At 51.7% G+C, this 21637-nt stretch overlaps 1 protein-coding gene across 1 annotated transcript in view; it reads right to left on the reverse strand.

Moving 5' to 3' along the window:
- Window positions 1-269: 269 nt before the first annotated feature.
- PDHX (pyruvate dehydrogenase complex component X) overlaps window positions 270-21637 on the reverse strand; it is a 174637-nt gene continuing 153269 nt past the window's right edge. Inside the window, exon 13 of the mRNA XM_041723350.1 lies at window positions 270-318. Coding sequence (XP_041579284.1) covers window positions 285-318 — 34 coding nt within the window. The 3' untranslated portion in view covers window positions 270-284. The remainder of the gene's footprint in view (window positions 319-21637) is intronic.

Genomic DNA, 21637 nt, shown 5'->3' on the forward strand with positions numbered 1-21637 from the left:
TGGGGGCATTCCCATTCAGTCAATAGAAGGACAAAGAGCATGAAGGATGTTGGGGGGGGCTTGCCCCCCCAAAGGAGCAGGCCTGAAAAAGGGAGCATCACCTCCATTCAGGACTCCCTGAACCACAAGGGAAGCTGGGAAACGGAGTCCTGCTGTGAGTCCAAGGGAGGGTGGGTAGAAAGCGGAGTTGAGTCCATCCCTGGCTCCTCTTCTGAGTCCTTTTCTGCATTCCTCCTCCCGAGGTAGACATCCTCAAGTAGACGGCCGGGTTTGCATCCGCACCTTCACTTTCTCCCCGGGCTCCCTTCACCTACGATGCTGCAACCATGAGAAAGGAGACACCAGTCTGACCTCCCCCACTGAGCGCACCTACCCCTACAGGAGCCCTGTTCACTCTTCTCCTTGTCTCCCACTTACAGATACCAGGAGAAGGTTTGGGGCAAAAAGAAAGAGAGTGGACTTTCTTGACTCCAAAACCAGCCCGCTGGGAACTTGAACACAGTTTATAGGCAGGAAACGGTCCATGTAGTCTTAGGCTACAAACCTGTGGCTTTTCTCGGCCAACTCACTGGGACCTGGTGAGACTAGGTTTTTTTTTTTTTTTTTTAAATACTATTTATAGACTGCTCTGAGACCATTTCTCAAAATATGAATTTCAAGGGATTTTAATATAAGGGTGCTCCTCAATGAAAGGCTTTTCATAAATAAATACGTTTGGGAAACACTAGGTTAAAAGAGGTGAATAGGTGTCCTTGTTCTAACTGCTTTTACTTGTTTTTTCACAAGTCAGCCATTTCTTGGGGGATTGTAAGCATTGGACACCGTGCTGGGCACTATGGACTATGGTCCACACCCCCCCGTAGTCCCTGTTCTCTAGCAATGTAAAATCTAGCAGCAACACACACTGTAAGTTTCCAAGAGGGGGGCCATGGTATGCAGCTTTTCCCAAAATGATTTGACCACTGACCCCTCCTTTTCTTTTCTTTTTTATGAAAAGGAGTGTAATACATTTTCACACACACATCACGTAGTTTAAACAATTACCAACTCATGACCCGCTTTATCTATCTGCACCTCCTACTTCCTTCCTCACCACCTGATTATTTTGAAACAAATTCCAGACATCATATCTTCTTTATAAGTAAATATGTCTGGCAGCCCGGGTGGGGTTGCCGCCTTCAGCCTTCAGCCTTAGCGCCGCCTTCAGCCCAGGGCTTGATCCTGGAGACCTGAGATCGAGTCCTGCGTCGGGCTCCCTGCATGGAGCCTGCTTCTCCCTCTGCCTGTGTCTCTGCCTCTCTCTCTCTCTCTCTCTGTGTGTCTCTCATGAATAAATAAAATCTTTTTAAAAAGTAAGTAAATATGTCAACATGTATTTCTAAAGGAGAAGGGCTCTTTGAAGGAACGTAACTACGATACCGTTATTACAGTCTTGATGATTCCCAATTTTCTGCACTAGAGGTTTGTAAATGTAATATTTGAAAAACATATCAGGATGCAGTCCACATTCCTGGCATAGGGAGATGTATGGATGGAGCGCACCCCCCCATCCCCCCCACACACACTCTGGGGAGCTGTGACATCACCTCCAGGGGAGCACCCTAGTCCTGAGGGCAGTCTCCCCCACACCCTGGGGGACCCAGTCTGCCCGCAGTAGAACTGGGAAGGAAGTCCCTCCCGTCCTCACAGACCCCAGGCCTACAGGAAATGGGGCGGCTGGGCCTGTGGCCCTGTCCCTATAAGTGCTGGAAGTGGCTCTGAAAAGAAATGCTGGGGAGGGTGACCAAAATCTGGGCAGCGGGAGGCAGGCCTACCACATGACATTGTTCAGAGAAGTTTCTATCAGTGATGCTCCAGCGTCTGCCCTCTGACCCCTTGAAGCCTTCGTGGTCACGTTGGCCTGGGCGGTCATACGCCTCGAAGACCATTCCTCCCCCAAGTCTGCCCCCGCGACGGTAGGTTGGGCAAAGGCAGGGGAACTGTGAGCACTCAGGGGGACCCAGAGGGCCGCCCCAGAAAGAGAGGGGGCCTGGGCCTCAGGGTGCCTCATCCGGCCTTTGAGGCAGCCGCCGTCCCCCCTCCCAGGCCCGACGGGCCTGGCTCGCCCTTGCTCGGGCGGCAAGGATGTATTGATCCAGGCCTGGGCTCGAGGGGCGAGGGCCCCCCAGGACAGGGGCCACGTACCCCCACAGATCGGCTCTCCCGGCACTGGGCTCCCGTCCAAAGTAGTGACAGGCCTCTCTGGCCCTGGCTGTGTCCTCCGCGGAGGCCTTGTGGCCACCTCCCCGAGCCCTGAGCTGTGGCCGCTGACACAAGGCCTGGGGACCTCGAGACGCTCCTGTCAGAGCCCCCAGTCCCTCCCTGCACCCCGGGCCCCAGGCGGCCGTAGACCCCTGCTTTTTCCTTTTTGAACCATCCGAGAAAGGCCCCCTGCAGCGCCTGGTCACCTGGCCTCTGCTTTCCTCTTTCCTGCCCTTCACTCCTTTGCATCTCATTCCCTCTAGAAAAGTCTACGGTGTGTGTGTCTCCACCTCGGCTTCATCCTGCCTGTGCCCACCTGTCGGTGACACCACCAGTGGGCAAGTCCCGGAGAAGCTCCCACTAGGTTGCCCTCGGGACTCAGGCTGCCTGGAGTCAGGGCAGGTTCCTCTCCTTGTGGGGGGCACAGCAGCCTCAGGCCGCGGTGTCCCCTCCAAGTAAAGGGGACCTGGCGCAGGAGATGAGGAGGAGCCCACGACAGCCTCCTCCAGGTCAGGCCTATGGCTGCGGGTCCCATGCAGGCTGAGCCACACTGAGCTCCAACCCGGGCCCGGTGGGCCCTCTCCCCACTTGGGCCTGGTGAGCCCTCTCCCTACCCAGGCCCAGGGAGCCCTCTCCCACCAGTGAGCCCTCTCCCTACCCAGGCCCAGGGAGCCCACTCCCACCAGTGAGCCCTCTCCCCACCCAGGCCCAGGGAGTCCTCTCCCACCAGTGAGCCCTCTCCCTACCCAGGCCAGGGAACCCACTCCCACCAGTGAGCCCTCTCCCCACCCAGGCCCAGGGAGCCCTCTCCCACCAGTGAGCCCTCTCCCCACCAGGGAGCCCTCTCCCCACCTGGGCCCGGCAAGCCCTCTCCCACCAGGGAGCCAGCTGCGATTCCACCTGCAGTGGCCCAAACAGATCTGTTTTGCTTTTATTGCCAAGGCGGTGCCTCTGCAATGTTGAAAATGCTTTTGGGAGGAAGACAAAACAAAAATCACCCAGGTTCCACTTGTTATTAAAAGTTATGTTGCACAAGATGTGTTTTCCCTTTTCTCCCTCCAGTTTTAGATCACATATGGGCAGATTGGGGTTTTTTCTAACTATTGCCATCGTGGTGTACATACCATTCTCCGCCCACTTTGGTCCCCTAGGGTTTATTCTATAGTGCTCACTTCCCAGCACAAATTCCAGAATTACTACTTAAAAAAAATTTTTTTTAAAGATTTATCTATTGAAAGAGATTAATTAATTTATTTAGGGGGCAGGGAGCGGGGGGGAGAGAGAGTCTCAGACTCCACACTCAGCAGGGAGACTGACGCGGGGCTCAATCTCGAAACCCTGAGATCACACCTGAGCTGAAACCAAGAGTCGGACACTTAACCGACTCTGCCCGCCCCCGTGTCCCCAGAATTACTATTTTAAAATTATGTCCAACATTCCACTGATTGGATACAGCTTAATGTATTAAAATATTTCCTTGCTGCTGTATGTTGAAGTTGCTTCCTCTGGTCACGATTATATAGAACATTCTACTGGAAATTTCTATGCGTGTGACTTCTTGCTTCCATGGAATTATTTCCTTAAAAAGCTATCTGGTTGGAACAGTTTGATTGCAATATGGAGTTGTTATTAAGAGTGGAGTCCCTATAGGGTTAAAAACCCAGCTTTGGCCCTTGCTAGCTGAGTAAACCTTGGACAAGCTTTCTAAGTCTCCATTTTCTCAGACGTAGAACAAGGCAAATATAATCCTTAGTCCATATGGTTGACATGAGGACTGAATAAAGGAAAATACCATATATTCCATATACTGCAGCTGTTCCGAGGACGCGTCCCATGGCTGCGACGACTATCCCTGCACTCACACTGTTTTTCTCTTCCTTTAGACTAAGCTGACCCAACAGCACATGGCTGAAAGGTTAAATGTTTTCTCGAGGCGGATTTGACCTGGTTTGCAATAATGCAGCAGCTCGGATTGCTTTAGATCTTGCTTCACTGATAGCTCCCAACTGTGCCACTTGCTCCCTTCACAAATGTGTCCCTCCCGAGTGTGAGACTTTAGCCAAACCTCAGTCCTGCTTGATCTCTTTCAAGCTTCTTTCAAGGCCTTTGTGGGACCCTGGCCCCAGACGACCTCAGGTGTATTAAAACGCCCCCTTCCCCATCCTGCAGGGCATCCCATCAGATGGGGGGAGACTAGCAAATGTGAGGCCAGCCCTGGGGCTCCTGGGTGGCTCAGTCAGTTAAGCATCCGACTCTTGGTTTCAGCTCAGGTCATGATCTCTCATGGGTCGTGAGATCGAGCCCCGCATCAGGCTCTGTGCTCGGTGGGGAGTCTGCTGGAGAGTCTCTCTCTCTCCTCCTCCTTCTGCTCTCCTTCCACTCACACACTCTCTCTCTCACTCTCTCTAAAGTAAATAAATAAAATATTTTTTTAAAAAAATTAGCTACTCACTAATTTTGCGGTCTGGGTCGAGGTGTAGGGATCGAATGAATAGTGCCACCTGCCTTCCTTCCTGAGTTCAGAACCAAACTGGAAGTATACTCAGGAGTCAGGTAGATGGAGGCGAAGATACCTTTACCCACAGGAGCAGGGGAAGAAAAGACTGTGGCGAAAATATGCAGCCACAGGGGACTTTCAAACACTGCCCCCGAAATGAGCTTGCAGCACCCCCCTCACCCCAAAACACCCTTCAGGCTCCCCCACCTGCCAGGAAGTACACGGGGCCTGGAAGGGACCCTGCTACACAAGGCCCATCCAGAAGAGGCGGGGAGGAGCTGCGTGGAGAACATTCGGTCTTTCTCCAAACTCACTGTCAGAGAGGAGGACACAAAGGATGGCCAGAGAGGCCGGGAGTGTTTTCAGCTGCAGTTCCTGGGCATGGGAATATCAGGCCCGGGGACAGCAGGTTTCTTTTCAGACCCAATATTTGGTCCCATACTGACCTGCTGGACATGAAGATGACAGGTTCAGTCTCACCATTTGGACCTTTACTACCGTCTCACAGCTATGGTTGGGCCCACTCTGTCCCTCCTCCTCCCTTGGCCCTCCCCGTAACCCCCAGGAATAGCCAGTCTCTGTCCCCGGGACAGTGTTGGCCCACAGCTGGCACCCCCCCAAGATGGGGATGTAGCTCTGTCGTCGGTGGCCCTTGCATCACGTTTCACCTTGCTTTTCTATCAGTTTGCAATTCCCTCCATCACATAATAGGATTAGATTACGTCAGGAACAACAAAAATAACAACAACAACAACAACAACAAAACCCCAAACAAAAGCCAAAACCCCCTGTTCAAATCGGCTCAGGTAATAGAGATCTATCATTTCACATCACGAGAGGGTGGTATTATCACTATTACTCAGTGATATTGAACTCAGGTTCTTTCTCTTTTTCTGCTCTGTCAACTGCCCCTTGACTTCATCCTAACACTGGTCCTGCTTGGGGTCCTAAGGTACAGGCTGCAGTCCCAGGCATCTCATCTGGGAATTACCTCATCCAGAAAAAGAAAAGGGACCATGCTGTCTGTTCCACTGTTTTGAATGAGGACCTCCTCCCCAAAATGCCCTGCACACTGTGCTGGCCATTACTAAACCAATCTTTAAGCAAGAGGATGGTGCCCCCATGGTGGTCCATTCATAGCTAGATGGGCTGGACACACTGAGAAAAGTGGGGCTGTGACCCAAGGGGAAGGGGAGAACGGATGTTGGGTGGGCAGCCAGCCATGTCTACTGCGCATCACTAGGCATTTGCTTCAGAGGTTGTGATTTTAGAGACCCAGTGTCCTATTTTTGTGTTCTCTGCTCTGAAACTCTGTCTCCTCATCTGCCTCCTGCACCACACAAGGCCTCTGTGAGGCCTGAGATAGCGCGTGGGACCACAGAGGGCTGTAAACCTGGCAACCCATGAGCATGACCCTCAGAATGTGAGCCTTTCCTCCCAGCCCTGAGGTGTGACTCCTTCCAGCCTTGAACAGTTGTTTGCAAAGCTAGGCAGTCCTTGCAAGACCGGAGAGTGGAGACATCTCAGCACTAGGGTAAGAGTTCCTCTTGAACCCCTAGATATAATGAGACAATGTAAATACAAACCTAAGGAGATTAAACCAACAAAAGAAAAGATGCTCGGGCAGCCCTGGTGGCGGAGCAGTTTAGCGCTGCCTGTGGCCCAGGGCATGATCCTGGAGACCCTGGATCAAGTCCCATGTCAGGCTCTCTGCATGGAGCCTGCTTCTCCCTCTGCCTGTGTCTCTGCCTCTCTCTCTCTCTCTCTCTGCATCTCTATGAATAAATAAATAAAATCTTTTAAAAAAATTAAAAAAAGAAAAGATGCTCAATACCACTCACTCATCCTTAGGGGAATGCAAATTAAAAGTATGGAGAAATGTCCCCTCACACCCGTTAGGATGGCCACTGTCACAAGTGCCGGCAAGGGGGCAAAGACACCGCAACCCTTGTGATGACACTGTTGATGGGAAGAGGAAACGGTGCAGCCATTATGTAAACCAGTAGGGTGGTTCCTCAAAAAATTCAAAAGAGTGTTCCCATGTGCTCTAGCCATTCTACGTGTAGGTTTATAGACAGAAGAATTGAAGGCAACTGTGTTCAGCACCGTAAAAATAGCTAAAAGGTGGAAGCAATGCGGGTGTTCCTTGACGAGTAAATGAATAGGCCAAATGTGGAAGATCCAGTGGAACACTGTTCAGCCTTAAAAGAAAGGCAAGCTACAGCATGGGTGAATCTGGAGGGCTTCACGCTCAATGAGATAAGCCCATCACAGGAAGACAATCACCCGTGTGTCATTCCACTTCTGTGAGTATCTAGAGTAGTCACATCCATAGAAAGAGAAAAGAAAGTAGTGATTGCCGGGGAAGGGAAAACGAGGAGTTGTTCAGGGGGTAAAGAAATCAAGCTCAGCAAGATGCGAATGTTCTAGAGATTAGCCGCTCCGCAATGTGTACGTACTGAACACCACCAGACTGTACACTTAGAAATGGTTGAGATGGCAAAATTTATGCTATGCATTTTTTTTACCATAATAAAAAAAAGTGTTAAAGTCTGATAATACGCAGCGCTGGATTGTACATAAAGAAATAGGCACTTACCCCCTCCCTATAAACAGTGGATGGGACAAAGGTAGGGTAGTGAGGAGGGGAGGAGGGGGATTATCCGGGAGGAGGTCCATGAGGCCTGGATGAAGGATCATAATATAATAGGACCCTAAAAGCAGGAGCAGAGTCAGCTTCAGAGACTGCCCAGCCTCTGCCCAGCAAGGACCCTCCGCAGCCAGCAGGAGGAAACTGGGCCAACTGCCCTGGCCAGTCAAGTGAACGCTGGATCTTTCCGGGGGTGAGGGCCTCCTTAGCTGCCTTTCCCCTGGCCATCAGGTAAAGGCCCCTCTCTTGTCACTTACTGGTCGTCTTGGTGCAACTACCATCTACGCAGGCCCAGAGATTTGGCCGAGGCCTCTCTTCACTACCTGTATTGGGCAGGGTTGGCTAGCTACCGAAAAGCTCAACATTTATTTTTCCACCCCAAGACAGAATGCTTCTTACCATTTTATCCAAATACCCGACTGTTGATGATACAATAGACCAAAGAAGACCACATTCTTGCTCAGTAGGTGAAGTGTCTAACGGCAGCTCTGATCATGATCCCAAAATCATGTCAGGCTCCCTGTTCTTTTTTTTCTTTTTTCTTTTCTTTTTCTTTCTTTCTTTTTGTTTCTTTCTTTTTTCTTTTCTTTTTCTTTCTTTTTTTTTTTAGTGGCTTAGCACAGTAGAGCTTTATTTCTTTTGTACAGGTTCAACACAGAATTTTTTTTTTTTTGGTCGAGCAGCAGCCCTGGGCAGAAAATGAGAGAGTTGGTGAGTATATACCAATGTGCCTGTCACAGTACCTTATGAGGACAAGCCCCTTTATAACAACCTAGAACACGGAGGCCCACTGAAACGGAGGGAGTGCCTGTAATCCTTTCACTGCCCCCGGCGTCCCCCATACTTGGTTGGTTTTTCTAGAACCATCTCAAGAAACTTCCACGCCATTCCCAACTGCCACGTTTAATCATACAAAGGGGAAGATGTCATTTCTACTCAGACAAAACCTATTTTCCTCTGCTTCCACCTACAGGAATTTAATTACCGAGACCATATTTCCCAGTAGGTGCAGAGAACCTGGCAAACACACCGTAACGGCCGGAGGAACTTAAAAACACTGCTTGGCCATTTCCCTGGAGGAGTCCCCGCCAGCCCTGACTGTCCAAATTCTACTGTCCACTGGTGGTACACACATCTCAAGACCTAAGAATCCTCTCCTTACTACTCAGCCCATACAGATCTTGTCCCTTTCTGCCTTACAAAACGATGATTATTTTTATTACCATCATTGGAGATCTGGTTATCGTTTGCACTGAAGTCCACATCTTTGTGCAACAAATATCTACTGAACACGACAGGCTCCAGACCAAGAGACTCAAAGATAATACAAAGGAAACAGCTCGATGTAATATGCACGCCAGCGAAGGAGGTAAATGAGCATAACAAAGCTGAATGTTCTAGTGCTCGCAGGCAGGTACAAAGGATCTTGGGGTTCCAGAAAGAAAAGGAATCTTTCTGAAGAAGAAGGTGAGTTGGTGTGTTTGAAATTGAACTCTGAATAGTGCAAGGGGCCTTAACAAGTAGAGTCCGGGAAGAGCATTCCAGGTGAAGACAAGAACGGATGAAGGCACCAAGGTGTGGGAAAAGTTCAGAACTGGCAAGCTGTTCTGTATTCACAGATAAAGCTGGGAAGGTGGGTCTGACAGTTAGGATTCTTTGAGCTGCAAGTAATAAAAGTATGTCCCAAACAGGCTTAAGCAGTAAGAAAAGATATTTCATACGTGGAGGCCCCGAGAGGCAGGGGAACTGCAGGTGTGGTTTGATCAGGGCTCCATGTCTGTTTTTCTGTTCTTCTCTTGGTTCTGCTCTGCTCTGTGCTCTCCCTGCCCTGAGGGTGGCCATCCTCACGGTTGCAAGCTGGCTGCCAACTACATCCAGGGCATAGGTTCTTCGTGTTCAGAGGGAGAGAGGAAAGAATGGTTTTTCTTTCCCAGAAGACCTGAGCAAACCTCTCCTCAGATCCCACTGATGCAAAATGTCTTAGGACAGTTGGTTGGTTGGTTCCCGAACCAAGCAATGACAAGTGAACTACCATCAATAGGATAAAGTGACAACTTACGCAAAACACAAGGTGGAAAGTGAGTCACAATGACTCCTCTAGAGTAAGCTTGGGCCAGTCTCGAATCTCAGCCTCAAGAGTCTGTGTGTAAAATAAAAAGCACGGGAGCTATTGATTGTGTTTCAGTAGGGGGGTAGATAGAACCAAGTTTAAGGTGAAGCTTTGGATGCTTCTACCAGAAATACCAAAGCAGGGGGAAGTGAGTGTGAAAGAACATGTGTCCGCAGCCATCCTGTCTTTTCCTTCTCTCTACGCGAATCACAGCTCCCAGGAAAGCAGCGGGTCACTCCCTTACATCAGGCATAAATGACTGAGAAGGTCTGATACCAGTGGGAATGGAAACGAGAATTTTAATGGAAGAGACACTCCAGGTGGGACAGGGTGATTGTAGATGGGGAAAGAAAAACTAAAAATGATTCTGAAATCGTGAACAGAAAGATGATCATCTAGGAGAGACAGTGGGGTGGCTTTGAGCTCACAAGTCAGATGCATGACTCATAGCAATGGTGATAACAATGAAATGATGCTAATAATGAAAAAAATGATGCTAAGTAGCAATAAAATTAGTGGTGCGGGGCCGTTAGTATATGTCAGGCACATAGCAGGTGTCCGGTGAATGTTTTTTCCCTCTGCTCTATGTGCGTATTCATTTATTCCTTACAACAGGCCCATAGTTATCCCCATTTTGCAGAGGAGGAAACTGAGGTTCAGAGTGGTAAAAGGAAATGATCCAGGGTCACGCCACAGGTGAGCACATAAGGTGGAATCAAACCCAGGCCATCTGACTCAGGACCCTAGTCTTTCAGTCTCTATAACAATAGCTACCATTTATCAGGCATCTACTTCACGATGGAACTTCATATACATTCTCTTTAATCCCTCAGAGTCAGCAATTAGAAGGGACAGTATCATCCCTGCTGACCGGGTGTGCAAGCCCAAGCACAGCAAGGGTAAGAGACCTGCCCAGAGTCACACAGCTAGTAAGTGGCAGAGGTGGCATTCCAATTGCAATAGGCAGGGGCACCTGGGTGGCTCCGTGGTAGAGCATCTGCCTTCCGCTCAGGGTGTGATCCCGGGGTCCTGGGATCGAGTCCCGCATCGGGCTCCCTGCATGGAGCCTGCTTCTCCCTCTGCCTGCGTCTCTGCCTCTCTCTCTGTGTCTCTCAGGAATAAATAAATAAAATTGTAAAAAAAAAAGAAAGAAAGAAAACTTCTTCTTAAAAACAAATGGAAGTAGGCGTAGCTCCCAAACATGCGCCCTTTCTATGATGCCATGAGAAAGACAAAGGAGTCCTAGGGCCACAGGATCTCCATCCCTTGTCTCATCGGTGAGATTTTGCACTTCCAAGCTTGGGGACCCAGCCTTACACATTTGGGGTACGTGCCTGGTGGGGACCTGGCACATGGGTGCCTGGAACCAATCGAACTGTGAGGTCCCTGGGAATGTCTGCAGACAAGAAAAAGCTGGAAAGGCGGCGGGAGAATCCCAACCAACTGAGACACAAAACTGGGGGAGGGGAAGGGTGGAAGGCCTACAGCGCAAGCCCGGCTGCGGACAGCCCAGCCCCGAACTCGGGAGGCTGGGGAGCCCTGGGCCCAGCGCTGCACCTGCGGGCTCTGGTATCCTCACCTGTAAAGTGGGGCTCATAGAGGTGGCCCTCGGCCTGGGAGCTGTCCGGCGGGGACTGAAGATGAAGCAAGGAAGACACTGGGCTCGTGGCCTGGCGTAGGGACGCTGACTGCGGGCGGCGACGTTGCCACGCTGGCTGTAGCGCTGGTGATTCCTGCAGGCGGGCATGGAAGGCACGCGGTCGGAGCCTCGGGGACACAGGGCCCCCGCTGCTTGTGTCTCACGGCGCCCCGCCCGCTTCGAAGCCCCACACACTGCTGCCCGGACCTCCAAGTTGCAGCGGGGGCCTCTCCCAGACAGACGGACAGAAGCCCCAGCTGCTCCAGGGCAGAGGAGTCGGGGAGCAGGGCGGGTGCCGGGCCAGGGCGCGAGGCTCCTCCTCGGCTCTTCCAGGCCCCACAAAGCGCGGCCCCGGCACTGGCCCCGGCTGCACCTGCCGTCCAGTCGCGTCGTCTGTGTTCCAAACTGGGGCTGACAGCCGCTGGCCCTGGGCTCCGGCTCTTACAACCAAGAAGCAGAGGAGCTGTGAGGTCAGTGCTGCCCAGGAGCAGCTCCCCCTCTCGAGAAGGAGGGGGAGGCAAGCCAGCGGCCCCCGGAGGCCTGGGGACCCCTAGCCGAGGGCCCTGGCTACCCCGGGGGCCAGCTCTCTCCCAGCCAGGCTAGCCTAGAGCCGGTGGGAAGCAGCTTCCTCTCAGCAGCCAACAGAGGCTTCTGGAAAGCTATAAATCCACAAGGGCTTAGTCACTGAGCATTTAGGGCTGGCAAAGCCCTTTATCCAACCATCCCGTTTTACAGGTAAGGAAACTGAGACCCAGAGGGGGGAAGTGACTAGTCTAAGGTGGCTCCAAGGGGCGGGTGGGGCTGGGGCAGGAGCTCCTGCTGCACACGGTGAGCCCGGGGCTTCTCCATTACTCAAAACCACAGAGCCCGCCCCAGCCTTCTCACCTAAAAAGGGCGGGATCTTGTGATCCGGTTGGGACCTGGGACCCCGAGCCAAGGGGTCTTTGAAAGAGGACCTGCCAAAAACAGATGTTGGGCAAAAATGATGGCACAGGAAAAAAAAAGTGCTTTGACAAGGAAACGTGCTCACCCTAGAGTGTGAAATGAAGAAGCAGCAGAGTCCCCAAGCAGAATTTATCCTCAGTCCCATCTGGGTAAGGAGCTCACACTCACTCACACACACTCACTCACACACACACACACACAGCCTGGGAGGATGAATAAAGCAAACTCTCTTCTGGGAGGCAGGACGATGGGTGGTTTTTGTGTGTCCCTTCTTTGCCCTACCCCTATTTCCTAAGTTTCCTACTTCGAGAGTGTTTATTTCTGTAACAACTGTTCTAAAGAGACACAGAATAAACAGGCAGGCGCCTGGGGCCCCAGGCCCCTCCCTCAGGCAGGCGCGCAGAAGCTCCCAGAACAGCCTGCACCCATTGCACAAGGCGTGGTGCTCTCCTTTCCGGTGAATTGGAAACAAGCTGAGACCTGAGCACAGGAAGCCCCAGGCTGGAAGCCGTAGCTCAGGCCCAGGGCACCCCTGGGTGTCAGGGGTGCCCCTGGGAGGAAGTGCCGGACGACTGCCCCCCCGCCCCGCCCCTTGCAGCTGGCTCAGCCAAGGCCAGCCCGGGGTCTGACATGTATGGAATGGGGAAGAGCAAGACGGAGGTCAGGCGGCCCCTGAAGAAGCCTCCCGGCCTGGTCGCACCTTCCAGGAAACCTCGTGGTCCTCTTGCACCTTGCGGACCCGCCCGTTGCACGTTTGTAGCCCCCTGCCCACTATGATGTCTTTAAGACCAAACCACTTTCTGGATTATTCCGTGATGCCATGCGGACGTCCCAAGCTTCTTGTCAAGGACAGCCCTGGGAACAGTGAGCCTTGTTATCAGAGCCACGGAGCCCAGGAAGGCTTTACTGAGACAGAAGACGTCCCACACCCCATGCCCCACGCCCACCCCAAGTCAGGACCTCGGTTTCCCACCTGATGACCTACCTGCCTGGAGCCCATGAGAACATTGGCCGCCAGATGCTGCTTCCCTGAAGGACCACCACACGTTCAAGGGGCACCTCCAGTAGGAAAGTGTCCCTGGTCCCATAAGGGGAAGGCCTTCCTCGAAGCAGGAAGACCATGTGACAGAGATCAGTTCTTCATTCTGCCACCAGCTGGCTGTGTGACCTGGGGAAGATCACTTCCTGTCTCTGACCTCAGTTTCCCTGTCTTCATGGGGTGGTGACAAATGCGGAGAGAACTGAAGCCTCCAGGTCTGAGGGCATCATGGAGCAGGAGGGCAGAGCGGAGGATCTGAATCGAAGCTCTGCTCTGATCCCCTGTGACCTGGGCCTGTTAGGGACACACGCCCCCCCCCCACCTGCCACCGTTCCCCGCCCCGCACCCCCGCTCCCTCCCTGCCAACCTTCAGTTCCCTCGGAGGTGCAGGGAGGAGGAATTGGCTCTAACCTCTGTGTCTGGGGTCAGCAAGTTACTGCCCTCAGGTACCTGGCCTGCCACTTGTTTTTGTCTGGCTGAAAAGGATTTTTTTTACAGTTCTAAATGGCTGTAAAAAATAAAACGAAGAGTACTATTTCACAATACACGGAATTTATATGAAATTCAAATTTCAGAGTCCAGACATCAAGTTTATTGGAACACAGCCCCGCCCTTTTACTTATGTATTCCTGCGGCTGGCCCTGGGCTGCAAGCCGGGGAAGTCAGCGGCCGAAACAGGGGCCACACGGCCCCCATAGACTCAGACCGTTACTAGCCGGCTCTTTCCGAGTTTGCAGAGCCCAGATCCGATGGTCTGGCGCACAGCAGAAGGTCTGCAAGCAGGACTCTCCTTCCTCCTCCACTTCTTTTCAATCCTCTCTTCCAGGTCCCTGTTTGTCTTGCCCAAAAGATAAGGGGTATGGGCATCTGGGGAGGAGGGAGGAGGAGGGGACCCTCCTCACCCCAGATCATCAGGCGCCTGGAAGCAGGGAGACTGTGTCACAGAGATCGGACCTCCATCGTGCCGCCAACTGGCTGTGTGCCCTGGGGCCGATCGCTTCCTCTCTCCGAGCCTCAGTCTCCCTCTCCTGTAAAATGGGATCGTGGGAACGATGCTCACCTAGCACCTGCCACAGGCCGGTGTTGTGCCGATCCCGTCAGTCGCTTCTCCAGCCCTAACAGTCCTATGAGGTGGCCACCAGCAGCACCCCACTTACAAGACAGAAGGCCACGCCACCGAGGCTGGGTAGCCCAGGGTTCGGGCAGCCCCGTCGCTTGGCGCTTGACAGCGGCTCACAGGCCTGCGTGTTTCCCGGGCTGCGGGGAAATCCGCTGAGATGCGGGACCTAACACCTCTGGCGTTCTGCGGCCACATAAACTCCTTTTACCTTGAAGAAGAGGAAGGGGTGATGTTTCCCAATCCCTCCCTGACGGTGGCAGAGAGCGTGGCCGCTCCAGGACAGAGGGGAGACGTGTGTGGGTGACAGCGAGCCCCCCCAGACGCTTGCTGCTTGCTGGCTCTCGGGAGTAGGAGTGAAAGCACCACCCCGCTCCCAAAGCCCCAGCTGAGTGTTCCTGAGACCCCATCTCCGTCGCCCCTTGAGTGATAAGCAGGAGCCACTCTGCTCCTCCGGTGGCTGGAAGCGGGTGGCGGCCGTCCCTCCCTGGCTCTGGGTGTCCGCCAGCACGTGTTGGGGCGATCGGGGTGGGCCAGCCCCTGTTCGCCAGTCAGGAGGGCGCACCTTCTCCGTGGAGAGTTTCCTAGGCCTTGCCTCTGCTCCTGTTCCCCGTGCTTCTTCCCGCCTCTCGCTCTCACGTTAGATCCGGACAAGGATCGGGTGTCTGGGGTCAGGGCGCGCCGCCTAATTGATCCCCATGAGGATCTTTTGCCCTTGCTCGATGCTGGGAGGGTGGGGAGCTGGCACCCAAGGAGGTGGCTTGAGTAGTCCAAGGTCAACGGCTGGAGCTCCACAGCCCTAATCCTTCCACCACTTGCTGGCTGTGGGGCCTTGAGCAAGTCCCTCTCTTACCTAGTGAGCAAACTGGGGACCGCGCCTCCCTCATCGGGGGTCACTGTGAGCCTGGGGGGGTTGCACGCGGAAGGCCGAGCCCTGCCGGGCATACGCCCCGTGCTCAGCACACACCATCGTGGGTCCCACCTGGCAGCCGCTTTAGCTTCAGGCACCTCAAGAGCATGGCAAAAGCCTTTTCCACATGGAAAAAGATCCAGTGAGTCCTGGATCTACCCGGGACGTATTGAGGGCCTCCTAAGTGCTGGGCCCTGTTTTAGACCCAGAGAATGCAAGGATCTCGCAGTCAAGGGGAGTCTGAGCAATAGAAAGACATAGAAGCAGACCCCTGCACTGTGCGGAGCTAAGGCCCGGGATGTGTGGGTGGCGGGGAAGCACCCTCCCACTCTGCGAGCACCTAGCGGTGGAGCGGGCGAGCACGGGGCGCGGAAGACCCACCAGAGGAGAGAAACCTGAAGCGGGTCCTCAGTCCTCCCTAGTCCTCGGAGGATCAGGAAGACGGCTGGTGGAAAGACACAGCCCAGGGTGCCCTGTCCACACAGTCACCCTCAGGAGCCTCCCTAAAGCCCCACTGTGGTGCCCAGCTGAGTACTTTGGCGTCGGCCCAGGGGGGGAAGCATGGATGTTCCCTTTAGCATCTAACACTGAAGCCACAGCTGCCAAGATGGGGCAGGAAGAGGGAAACCCTGCAAATGCCCCAGCTGTGTGTGTGTGTGGGGGGAACGAAGTGAAAGTGAAAGTGGGGTGGGATGGGTCAAGGCCAGGCCTCACTGCCACGAGGGGTGCCTCAGAGCAACCCCACCGTGAGCCCAGAGGACAGGCCACTGATGGCCAACGAGGCCCCAGGAGAGCTGAGAGGCCAACCTTTTAGTAATAAGGCCAACCTCCCCAAACCGCTCACAGAGGGAAAGGGACCAGCTGGGCTTGACAGAAAAAAGAGAACTAGTCCGAAGAGGTGCCATCCCTGCGGGTGTTGGCCTGGAAATTTCTTCCTGGAGCCCCTGATCATGGGAAGCCCCGCTGCTTGCTCTTGTAAGAACTGGAGAGCATCAGCATCCAGGGAGGTAACAGGTGTGGCTGCTCGGATGCCTGCCGCCAGCACATCCTCCCTCCGCGCCTCCCTCCCCCCCAGGGAGGCTTCAGCCCAGTGCTGCTCAACCCCAAGCCCAGCAACACTCAGGTCTTCACGCCCCTCCAGGCAGGACGTGGCCACGGGCCGAGAGGAGAGAGTGCTCTCCGGGGAAGCCGAAGCCCTGGACCCGAGTCCAACCTTCGCCCTTACCCAGCAGCCTGGCCCCGGGCAAACCTCTACCCTCTCCGGCCTTCTGCGTCTGTAACCAAATAATGAGACCACACACGGCTTCCCCTTAGAGTTCACTGCGAGGAATCCATATGACGTGAAAACACACTGATGTGCTTTAACTGCAGATGATTGTGTTTTCGGCCTCCCTCACTGAGTGTGAAGTCCCTGGGGGCGAGGGGTTTTTCTGGTTTACTGTCGCATCCCGACATTGAGCACACCTAACATGTTTGGGGGGTGGTTCTGCAGGACCGAGGGGGAAGTGGTTTCAGGCAGCCCCCCAACCTGCTCCAGCCTTGTGATCACCTGTAACTGCAAAAGCTACCACAAGCATCCCCACGGCAACAATGCAGTGGCAAGGAACACGGCACCCTCTTCCTCACTTACCCTGCCCTTGGGTACCAACCAGTTGCTGCATCGGACTCCCCATCGTCACCTGGCCTTCCTCTTGATTGACAGAAGTCCAGTTTAGTCTGAGTTGGCAAAGCCAAAAGCTACATTTCTTACCATCCCTATATCTAGAAGAGCCACGAGACACAGTTGTGGCCAAAACGGTAAGAAGGTGTCGGATTGAGATTCTGGAAAACATCCAACAGGTTCATCTGGCGTTTTGCCATCTGCCCTTCCTCTTCTTACTGCCTGGAATATAGAATTGATGTTGGAACCTCAAGAACCATTTGTGGGGGCATGCCTGGGTGGCTCAGCAGTTGAGCGTCTGCCTTTGGCTCAGGGCGTGATCCTGGGGTCCTGGGATCGAGTCCTACATCGGGCTCCCCACAGGGAGCCTGCTTCTCCCACTGCCCGAGTCTCTGCCTCTCTATGTGTGTCTCTCAGGAATAAATAAATAAAATCTTTAAAAAAAAACTGTTTTGGAATCATGAGGACGTGATCCATATGCTAAGAATGACTGAGTAGGCCCTGGTGGCATTGTGGAGCTGCCATATAACCCCAGACCACCTGCTTTTAGAAATATAACCTTCCTGGGTGTTAAAGCTGCTGTTCTCTTCCCCCTGAAACCAGAGGTTAAGATGGGGAAGTGAAGTTTCCTATTTGTAGACAAGCACAGTTGTAACCGATACACCCTTTCTTCCAAAGACTAGGTCAGGGCCACCTTGGCCATCCTCTAGGACTCCTCTCAGCATTTACCATGCTGCACTGTGAGACCCACTTCCTCCTATGCCGTCCTCACCAGACCGCAAGCTCAGGGAAGGCAGAGCCCACTATTCTGCGTTGATCACTTGTGCAACACCTGAGCAGGACAATTTCTGGCAAACATTAGCTCCTTTATATGCTTTTTTTGAATCAATGAATGAAAGAAGACCATAGAGACGCCTGGGTGGCTCAGTGGTTGGGCACCAGCCTTCAGCTCAGGGCGTGATCCCGGAGTCCCAGGATCAAGTCCCGCATCGGGCTCCCTGCAAGGAGCCTGCTTCTCCCTCTGCCTGTGTCTCTGCCTCTCTCTGTCTGTTTCATGAATAAATAAAAAATAAAATATTTAAAAGAAAGAAAGGAAGACCGTAATTCTGATTCCAGGAGGTGTAGCTAACTTGCCTTAGCCCTAGGAACCATTATGTATGTCTGGCCAATTTTGAAACCTCTGTTGACACATCTTTGAAAAAGTCAGCTCTTAAAATGGTTTCCTAAAATACCAAAAGCTTTGTAAAAAACCTCTCTCAGCCTCCCACAGAACCACTGCTCTTCCTAACCACCCACAGCCCCTCGTGGCCGCCCTCAACTTGCCATTACACGACCCAGAAGGCACCTCACACCAATGCTTTGGCAGATTCCGATGCCAAGTGATTATCACAGCTGAGAAGCTGCATACCCCACAACATCTAGAGAGCTCGACCGAATGTACGGAGATGTGTGTATGGAAACGTTCACAGACATACTTGTCGGGTGGCTTTCCTATGTTAAACATCTCAGTTATTTCTAAACTTGTACAGTTACTTTCTCCCTGACTTCCGGAAGGTTCTGACAGTCTCCTCCTCCTCTTTCCTTTATTGTGACTCTCTCCTCAAAACCTGCTATTTTCGCTATGTCCCCAAAACATTCACACTTTTTCTGTATCCAATTTATCCAACTTAAATATCCAACTATATAACTTCATCTTCCTTCTTTTAAAAAAAAGGGGGGGGGAGATTTTATTTATTTATTTGAGAGGGAGCATGAGTGGGGGAGGAGCAGAGGGAGAGGGAGAAGCAGATTCCCCACTGAGCAGGGAGCCTGATCCCAGGACCCCGGGATCATGACCTGAGCCAAAGGCTCAACCAACTGAGCCACCCACGTGCCCCGTCTTCCTTCTTTTTGAAAAGCACAGGAAGTGGGGTTCCTGGGTGGTTCAGTTGGTTAAGCGTCTGCCATCAGCTCAGGTCGTGATCCCAGGGTCCTGGGATGGAGCCTCGTGTTGGGCTCCCTGCTCAGCGGAGAGTCTATTTCTCCCTCTGCCCCTTCCCCTGCTCATGCTCTTTCTCTCTCTCAAATAAATAATAAAATCCTTGAAAAAAAAAGAGAGAGAGAAAAGCATGGGAAGTCCATATACTAATACTGAAAATGCAAAGTCCATCTATTTCCAAACTTGGAGTTCATCTGTTCAAGATGTTTGTTGACAGTTATTGGAAGAAAATCACAGATGATGCAACAGAGCTGACTGCTAATGACCTCTTGGTTTCTTCTTTCTGGGTTCACACCCTCCCAGGAAGTTCAGGGGGCTACACAACCTGAGATCTTCACTCTCCCTGCTCATCGACCAGCCAAATGGGAAGAGCTTCAAAGACTTAGAGGAGGATGGAGCCACAGAGGGAAGAAGCTTGGGCCTCCTGAGTGGCTACGTGAACCAGAGACCCGCAGATCTGCACTAGGCTGTCATAGATAAGAAATAAATTTAATGGTACCCAACCGGGACTTTGGAAATGTATCTATTATAATGGCCAGCATTATTTATAGATGACTCTTTACTTATCAGTAACCCTGTGTGTGTGTGCGCACGCACACACGTCTATGTGCTAAATGCTGTCAGTTTACTTTATTTTGGAGCTACTTAGAATCCATGACTCTGCTGACTGTGAGTGGTTAGATCAATGGTTCTCAACAGAAGTAACTGGGAGTTTTTAAAATTTCCCAGCGCGTGGGCCTCCCCACAAGAGGTTGTGATTCAAGCTGTTGGTGGAGGAACTCAGCCTTTGCTATTTTCATAGCGCTGATTCTAAAGAGACAGGCAGCGTTAAAAGCCATAATTCTAGAGAAGGGGTTCTCAAACTTGAGTGTGCATCAGAACACGTGACAGACTTGTGCAAGCTTTCTGGACTACCCTCCCTGCCCGCCCCCCCCCCCCCCCCCAAACCTCGAGTTTCTGATCCAGCAGGCTTGGCATGCAGCCCGGGGAATTTTCATTTCTAATGTGTTCCCCCATGAGGCGGATGCCGCTGGTTCAGGGACCACACTGAGAACTACTGGTGCAGATCTGTGAATCCTCATCAATAAGAGCAACCATACCTGATATCATACTCAGCAGACACTAGCCACTAGGAGTTGAGTGTATGATTCAACTGAGAACGAAGACATGCAGGCCTTTAAACTTGATAAAGTGACCCTTCTTACTTTGTGTTTCAAGAGTTGAAACACGACTTGAACAGAAAACACATCTTGAACAGATGAACTATTTGCTTTGTTTTGCAACCCAACCGGAACACTGCATAGGGACAGGAAGAAGAAAGAATATTTGGGCAAGAGAGAATATAATACTCTGGTTTGAGCTGGTATGTGGAAGCAAATACATAAGTACCTTGTATGGACATGGCACCTGTAGATCTCGCCCTATTTTTATCCTTTGGTTACAGGAGATTTCCAGAAGAAGGAGGACTTCTAGGCATCTGGGACTGTGAGCAATAGAACTCAAAAAGATGGAGGAAAGAGTGTCTATAGAAGGAATGACCTAAAATATCAATACACACACACACACACTCATTGAATTTATAAGGGAAGTGGGTGATCAGATTTGGTATTTCAATGAGGCACAAAATAGGTGGTAATTGAAGTACGGAAGTCTGATGACCTTTTGTGACTGCTCAATCATCTGGAGCTCCTCCTCTGTCCCCAAAAGGAAAAAAAGAACCCTTTCAGTGATCTAAGTGGAACACCTATCACAGCCTTGAGTCTTCCACACAGGCGGACCTCACTAACCAAGAACTCTCTATTTGTGATATATATATACATGCATATATACATATATATACACACCCACAGGCACACGTGTAATATAAATGATCCTCATGGGAATAAAGCTTTTTAAATTGAGCGGAACGGACGACTTTGCACTTGGCATTGCTACCACTGTTTGTTTTACTCTTATCAGTTCCAGTACTCAATCTAATAATCACTTTTATAAGGCACTATATACCTGCAAAGAGCTATCAGTGAAACCTCCTTCTTACTTGAGGGTACTTATTTGCAAAATACAGACATTGATTCTGGCTAGTAGAGAAAAAGAGAGAGAGAGAGAGGAAAGAGGAAGAAAAGAAAAAGAAAAAAGGAGGGAGGGGGAATTTAAAAAGCATTGATCAGCTCACAAAACTCCCAAAGAGCCAATAAACCAGGATTAGAATTTACACAGCCAAGAACAACACACCGAATCATGCCCAGACTGGTCTCAACCAGATACCTCCCCTGCCAGTGCTGGGCACTTGGCCACTTCTGTCTCTATTGCTGGGCATGGGCATTGCTGCTAATTGGAGCACTGCTGCTTTCGGGAGACAGATGAAGCTGTTCCTATTCCCTCCATTGTTGCCACAAGAATTCCTACTTGTTGGCTCCACTGGCCCTGTCTCTCATCAAAGCATCGTATGAGTGTGTCTGCTGGGCAGAAGCCCGGGTCACATGCAAATGCTTTCGCTGCAAAGGAGCCGGGGAGGTAGTCTCTCCCTTCCACTAAGAGTCACAAGATGAGAAATTCTCCAAACACAGCAAAGACGTTGAGATGCTGGGTAATCAAATGGAGCCATCGATGTCCATTTAGCTAGTTTTAGGATGTTAAGCACTATATAACTTTCATTTCCTTAAAAATTCTACTCTCCAGATATTTCAAAGTCATACAGAAAAATTTTTTAAATAATGAATTTGTATGCTAGTTCTGAAAGAAAGCATGTGTTTTCTTGTTAGGAAAAATGCTTTCCCAGAGTCCCTGGATTTTTAAGGATCCAGATCATGGATTCTGTGACTCTGAACATTTCAATAAGGAACCAAGATGT

This window comes from Vulpes lagopus, chromosome 11 (genome assembly GCF_018345385.1).
Source record: "Vulpes lagopus strain Blue_001 chromosome 11, ASM1834538v1, whole genome shotgun sequence".
NCBI classification, from domain to species: Eukaryota; Metazoa; Chordata; class Mammalia; order Carnivora; family Canidae; genus Vulpes; species Vulpes lagopus.